This window comes from Helobdella robusta (assembly GCF_000326865.2).
Source record: "Helobdella robusta unplaced genomic scaffold HELROscaffold_41, whole genome shotgun sequence".
Taxonomy (NCBI): domain Eukaryota; kingdom Metazoa; phylum Annelida; class Clitellata; order Rhynchobdellida; family Glossiphoniidae; genus Helobdella; species Helobdella robusta.
Window position 1 is genome coordinate 739,779 of NW_008704941.1, and position 7,919 is coordinate 747,697.

Here is a 7,919-nt window from a genome sequence, read left to right on the forward strand (position 1 = left end):
GTAATTACATGAAATAATAATTTCCTCCATTTTGATGATTGCGTATATTCATAAAAAAAAGTATGACAAAGTTTTGAACCAGGAACAATTTAAAAACTAAATCGAAAATTCACAAATGCCGTTTATTGACGCTTTGAATCATCAATCAAAAAATATTCTCGGCATTGGTCGAAACCTTCAATGCATATGTTAGATACCTTTTTTTCAACACGCTTTATTGCCACAATGTTTCAAAATAAATTGAAGACCGAATCGTTATCTTTGCCATCCATTTGTAAACAGATCTATCAAACATCGTTTTTGATCTTTTCGTCGATACGTCGTTCGATCACGCATTCAATCACTTGCAAGGAATAAATGCATTACATCATCCCATGTTGATATCTTTCATTGGAACGTATCATCTGATAGGACGTGGTGAAAATTAATAATAGTAATAATTATTTTGTTATTCGCATAAAATTATTTGCTAAACGAGTGTCGCTGAATTATTCTGTAAATTATTATCATTAAGTGGTAAATAAATCAAGATAAAACCTTGAAAATATTTTGGGAAAAATGTTCAAAAGCGTACCTGAAAAAATAGAAAAAAATTTAAATTTAATTCAAACATCTGAGTTTTTTGATGGCATTCCAATGCTCAATCCTTTATTCAAATGGCAATCTGTGGACAGGCCTGTGTAACAGATGATAGTGGTGAAATATGACTCCCACAGTTTCATACTTGTCCTTTAGTTTGTAAGTTGGATAGTAAGTATATGTATGTGAGGATGTTTGCATTTGTGTACGTGTGCATAGGCATGTGCAAGTATGTGCGTGCCTGTGTGTATGTATGTGTAGTTTTGTTTCAACATTTGGAAATGTGTTTGTTCATCAGCTTAGAAATTTGTAAACCTCTTCATATTTACATGTTGTTGGGCTCCCAGCTTTGAGTACACAAATTTAAGATTTTTTCAATGTTTTCTTTAACAAAGTCAATATCGTATAACTCTAATGTTTGGAACCATCATGTTTTAAGCCAACCAGAAAAATGCAAATCAAAAAGTTTTTTCAAAATTGCACTTCATAAATTTCAATGAAATCGACAGTAGCGGTCGGAATGATCCCACGCTAAGAAACAAGCGCAAGGTCCACAAAAAAAATCTATGTTATAGACAATTTTTTTTGCACAATTGAAAAAAAAACAATTGAAACAAGTTGTCCGAAGCCTGCTCAACCTTAGTTATTTTTTTCATTCTACGAATGTTTACTCTTCTGAGATTGGAAGCATGATTGGTCACAATCTCCTTCTTGTTTTTCAATACATCGTCCGATGTTTGCATGTCGAGATGGAAACAGACCGGTTGTCCATTTGGTTCATCGACTTGATTCGCTTTTAAAATGCTTTCGTTGCAGTTTAATATCTTTCCTTCTTCACATTTTGAGAAGTATTTATGGCTAAAGAAATAGAAATTAAGATAGATGGAAAAATAAACTGAAATAACTGATGTTTATTTCTAGGTGGTGCTACGTAAACATCAACGTAAAATTTTTACACGATATTAATTTTATTGCCGATGATTCACTCACATCACCAACGAATTGATTAATACACCTCTTATTAATAACTACAATTCGCAGATAGGTACACAAAAGAAGTGTAAACTTGATTCTTAAAAAAGACATTTCAAACGTGTTGAATCTGACACTCATAACCCTTATACAATGTTAAAACTGAAACCAATCAGCATTACCTTTGTTAGTTTTTTGTTTCGTCATTTCACACAATCATCTATAAATCATAATTCACAGAAAGATTATGGCATAAAATATTTAAGAAGTAATCAGACACTTGCTTCAAAGGTTTATTTCTCTATATAATTGTTAACTATGTTTCTCCTTAAATATGTAATGATAAATTTTGATAAAAGATTTTTAGTGTATATAGGATGTCAAATTAAAGATGCATGTTGTACGCATTCTGAAATTTAATTCTAGCAATTTGTTGGAGTACTAATTTATTTACCGACTGTATTAAGGATTATGAGTGTCAGATTCAACACGTTTGAAATGTCTTTTTTAAGAATCAAGTTTACACTTCTTTTGTGTACCTATCTGCGAATTGTAGTTATTAATAAGAGGTGTATTAATCAATTCGTTGGTGATGTGAGTGAATCACCAGCAATAAAATTAATATCGTGTAAAATGTTAGCAAGGTACAGTTAAAGAAGAATATCTCATTCAACAATATCTGCTCTTAAATTTATTTACCCATACGTACCGTACATTTATAACAGGACATAACAGAAAAAATTTAATGTGTGCAGGTGTACATTGTACAACCCATAAGCCCAAATCCCTAATGATTAGTTAATTAAATAAAAGCATAAATTTTTCAAGTAATAATAAAAGTAATGCACAGACACACACTCACACGTCTCAAGTATATCCATTATCATACTCACATGCCAGCCCAAATATCAATCAAACTGGATAATTTGCACGCCATTCGTACCTCATCTCAAACTCAATAGTGAACTCGTCAAACAGAACTTTAATTTAACTTACGGGTTTTGCACTCACTATTTCCTGTGGTAAAGAATTCTATATGGGTATGGTTCTGTTAACAAATGCATATTTACTCATGTTTGTTCTAACTTTTTATCGTATCCTTTAGTTTTCGAATCTGTACCTAATTTTAAATCTGGATATAAATTACTATTTAAGTCATCATTCAAAAATATAAAACAAATTTATCAAATCTCCTCTGATTCTATGCAACTTTAGTTTCTATGCTACGAAAGATCAGTGAACGAGCGATTGAAATAAAGAAAGACTTCGATTATTCTAAAGCTTTTGATGGTGGGTCATCATGAGAAAGATAGATAATCTATTGGAGGCGTGAATATTAACAATGTAAGATGTGCTGATGATACAGCTGTTATAGCAGATTCAATGGAAGAACTGCAAACAATTGTTTCCAAACTGGTTTTTGTAAGTAAAAGAGAAAGCTTGCAAATTAACATCAACAATACAGAGTGCATAGTTATCAGTAAAAGCAAAACCGCACCGATCTGCTCCATGTGTCTGTCACTTGTTGAATGTCACCACATTTCTACTCTTACTAATTGTTGAAGATTGTAGGGGTCGATGGTCGCCAATGTCCTGAAGAATAAGGCACGAGAAAGAAGAAGAAGACATATTTTTATTATGTCAAAAATAATATTTAAATGAAAAAAATTGAAATTTTTCAAACATAACAAAAGAAAACGAATGCATACATAAATAAATGGAAAAAAAAACAAAAAAGCATGAAGGAATGAGCGATGAATAAATAAATGAAAAAATAAATGAATAAATTAATGAGTGAATAAATGAATAAAAAACATAAGATTGGCGGATTGATTTATTTATATTGATCAGCTGAATGAATGAGTCCCCGATGGATTAACGTTTTAAAATTTAATTTTTTCAACTTAAACATTTTTTTACGTGTATATTAATTTTTTCAATTGTTACTAACTTTTTTGATAACTAAAAAAAAATAAAAAGCCTTCATTCCTTGACATATGTGTGTATATTTATATGTGTTTAGGACATATGTTGTCACAGGCTGAAATATATGTTTTCGTTAAAAGCAAAATAATTTTGTTTTTGGTATTAAATGATTGGTTTACGCCAGGGGTGGGCAAACTTTTTGCTGTGAGAGCCGCATTGAGAACTATTTTACATTTGAAGGCCGGCATATGTACTTAAATAGCAAATTTTTCGAACTGGGGGAGAATATTTGAGATATGTGGTACCTTTTTTTGTTGTTCATAATGTCTCTGGCTGACGACTTTTTTTGCGAACAAGCCCTCGCAGGATGCATCAAATAGCTTCGCGGGCCGCATGCGGCCCGTAGTTTCCCCACCCCTGATTTATGCTTTATGATTGTGTTAAATGTTAAACGGTGGACTGACTGTACTATGTATTCTGTATCCAAATAAAGACTGCGCCATGCCAAGGTATGATAACCTCTATAATTTCTAATCTTGATTTGTATTTTCCAGGCTCAGTCATTTGATTAACTAAAATATAAAACAAAATTTAGTTAGAGATAACACCGATGCACCATTTCTTTCTCGGACTCTACGCCAGCAATTTATGTGAGTTCGTTTTCACTCATACTTCAAAGTGTGGATAAAAAAAAACAAAATTTAAAAATTTCCAGATTGCTTTTCAAACATTTATTTAAACAAATCATAAAAATTAATTTTTTTAATTTATATACAGCGATCCATATACATATGGATGATATCCATCATATCAGTTGGCATGTCAATATTGATTGCTTCCTATTTCCTATGTAAAATTAATCCCATTTATTCAATTTTTTATAAAATTTCTATGTATGGCTATAATATTTTGTACAAGAAAGTGTTAAACAGATATATTTTGCCTTCTTTACAGGCAATTTTATTAAAGAAAAACTATAAATAAAAGTGTCACCAATATATTTATAAGCAGCTGAACGCACCCTGGTTTTTAAATAGGTCTTTGTGACCTATTTATGCAGCTGAAAAGTTTTCATTAACTTTTCACTTAATTTCGAAATCTTATTCTGCGTCTGAAAATGTCGGATAGTTAATTAATTAATTAACTAATTAGTTAATTTTAATTGTTATTTAAATTTAATTTTGTAATTTCCGAGCGCCGATTTGCAAAAAAGTAGCGAGGATGATGCTCGACCACTGCAACTTGAACACCATCATGACATCAATGAGAAAAACACCACATCTTAAAATTTAAGACTTAAATTTTAAAAATTTTCAGGTTAGTGTTTAAAACCGTTAGTTAAGTTAGCTAAGTTAGTTAGCCATGTAAGGCATTCAAATTAAATTTCAGTTGTATAAAATTGATTGATTGCTTAATTGATTGATCTATTAATAATTAATTTAGTAACCAAATTTTAGTTGCATTTTAATAAATTATTAATTAATATGATAATTGATTTTTTAATTAATATTTATTTTTTATAATAGTAATAAGGTAAAATGGAGTGATAAATAATTAATCATATTTTATTGATAGTATAATATTCTGCAATAATATTAATAATATCATTTATTTTATTATATTTTAATTGCTAATGATTGATAACTTAACTTATTTATAATTTATTGATTGGATACCAGTCTCAGTCATGTGTCAAGGGAATTTTTATTTAATTTTTCTTACAATGTTTGCTCGTAGGTTCATTTGATTTATAATACATTTCTTATGGCTGCTAGCTTAAATTTGAAATAATATTGCAATGTTGAGTGTTAGATTGAAATTGAATGATTAATTAATGATTAATATTATCATTATTAATTAATTAACTTGCTAATTAATTAATTAATATTAATATATTATTTAAATTAGTTTGGTTGTCATCTTACTTATGGCGAATAAAATTGTGTGGGTAGTGTTGGGATGGTACTTTTGTTGTTGTTTGTATGTGAGTGTGTGCGACTGTGCATGTGTTATGTGTGTGTTTGTGTTTGTGCATGTGGTGTGTTTGTGTGGATTTGTTGTTTGTGTTTCATTTGATGATGACCAGTTTTCATGTTTTGTTTAGTTTAGTTATTTAGTCTGTAATGTAAGTGATGCTCATGACAATGTGGGCACACACACACACACGTACACACACACGCACACACACACACAATTGTCAACAAAAGCTATGATTTCTTACATTTTCTTCCACATTACTTCGTTTTTATCTTATTGACCATTATTCCTTATCTCTGGCTCTAAAGAAAGAGTGGATAGGTGAAGCAATAGTCATTCATCCCATCCACAGAAGTTTTTATTCTCTTGTGAATCTCAAAATAAAAAATTTTTTTCATGTTCTAGCTTTAATCAAGAAAATATCATGCGTGTTTGTATATGTGCGTGTGTGCTCATATGTGCGTGAATGTAGTTTAGTCTATCCACACATAGACAACATGTAAATAAAATATTATATATATATATCTTCACAATTGTGCTACTCTGTTGATATTTGTTTACGTGTCTGTTTATTTCTGTTGATTTGTTTGTTTTTAAATAATTGCCAACCTTTGGAAAAAGAATTCAACAAATGACAAATTCTCTAATGAATGCAATAAACCCATTTTCATAAAATGTAAATTTATTGTACCATTAGGTTAAAATGTTCTCATAATGCATTGATTTCTATTTTGTAATTTATTATCTTTGTTTCTCCCTCTCTCTTCTCTCTCTCTCTCTCTCTCTCTCTCTCTCTCTCTCTCTCTCTCTCTCTCTCTCTCTCTCTCTCTCTCTCTCTCTACTACCTTTTATATTTCCCTATCTTTCCATTGTTTTCTCTCTTTTCTTTTTCTCTCATTTTCTCCCCTCTCCTCTCTCTCTCTCTCTCTCTTTCTTTCTCTCTCTCTCTAATTTAATGTTAGTATGTTCAGCTTCTTACATGTTTTGTAATTTAAAACAGTTGTGCTGTCACTTTTAGATTCAATTTGTTCATTGGCTCATTTGTTATAAATTATTCTAAATTTTATATGTTCCATTTTTTCGATATTCTCTTTATTCTATGTCATTTAATTTATACTCACAATCACAATATACATATATGTTTGGGCAAATGTTATCATGCATGCATGCATGAGATGCATTACATTCCAGAGAGTTTCCACCACACAATGAAACAATCTCACAGCACAACAGCAATATGCATCACATTAAACACATTTAATCAACATCTAACTTGCTAGTATGTGAAGAAAAAAAAATTCTGAATCAATTTAAAAAACATTTGTTGTTGTGGTTATTGTTGTTGATGATGTTTCTTGTTAATTTTATAAATCTCCTCATGCTGTTATCACTCAGCGCTATCACCATCCATGTTATCATTGTTATCACCAACATCAGACATTCTCCCAATGTTTTTAACTCTTTCCTTTATTTCTATCATCATCGTCAGATTTTTTATCATCTCGTTATCATTTTTGTCATCATCATTATCATCATCGTCGTCATCATCATCTCGTTTTTTTTTATATCATTATCATCATCGTCATCACCATCATCAGGAAAATTGAAGGTTGGCATGATTGAAGATACTACGTTTTTTTTGTTTCTTTGTTTGATCCGAACTTTATTTCATTCCATTTCCATTTAAAAATCAAACAAACAAGCATAATAAGCTTGGCAATTGTTATATTCCTTCATATGAAAGAAAATACTAATCACAAATAATGATGCAAATAAATACTAACAATAACATATTAAAATCTATTTCTAAAAACGAATGTGGATATATATGGAGAGCCTATATCAAAAATAACAACTTGCAAATTACAAAGTATCATCATCTTCGTCGTCCTCATCATCGCCACCACCATCATCATTACTATCATTATCATCATCATTATTCTTGACATCATCATCGTTACCTGCTTCATCATCAACAGTCATCGTCATCCTCATCATCATCACTATCTTCATCATCATCATCATCATAACCAGCTTCTTCATCACTGATCACCATCACTGTATCATCATCATCATCGTCTTTTCCTTCTTTGGTTAATGTTTCAAATATTATTTTCCATATTGGAGCAGTTTCATTAAGGCTCTCTCAGTTTTGTTGTAAATATTTCAAAAATTTCTTATTTAGAAGTACATAAACAGCAAATATTTGACTATTTTTACTTTTTACTCATATATATATATATATATATATATATATATATATATATATATATATATATATATATATATATATATATATATATATATATATATATATATATATATATATATATATATATATATATATATATATATATATATATATATATATATATATATATATATATATATATATATATATATATATATATATATATATATCTAGAAAAAAAATAAAATAAAAAAAAATATTTATAAAAATATTT

The 7,919-nt window shown here is 29.4% G+C and overlaps 1 protein-coding gene across 1 annotated transcript; it reads right to left on the bottom strand.

Annotated features, from left to right (window-relative positions):
• Window positions 1-648: 648 nt before the first annotated feature.
• HELRODRAFT_177153 (hypothetical protein) lies at window positions 649-3,980 on the bottom strand (the record flags this gene model as incomplete). The annotated part of the gene is made up of 5 exons (XM_009025362.1): window positions 649-729; window positions 1,218-1,437; window positions 2,638-2,697; window positions 3,074-3,144; window positions 3,942-3,980. The coding sequence occupies 5 exons, from the start codon at window positions 3,978-3,980 to the stop codon at window positions 649-651; spliced, it is 471 nt and encodes a 156-aa protein (XP_009023610.1).
• Between the last annotated feature and the right edge of the window lie 3,939 nt (window positions 3,981-7,919).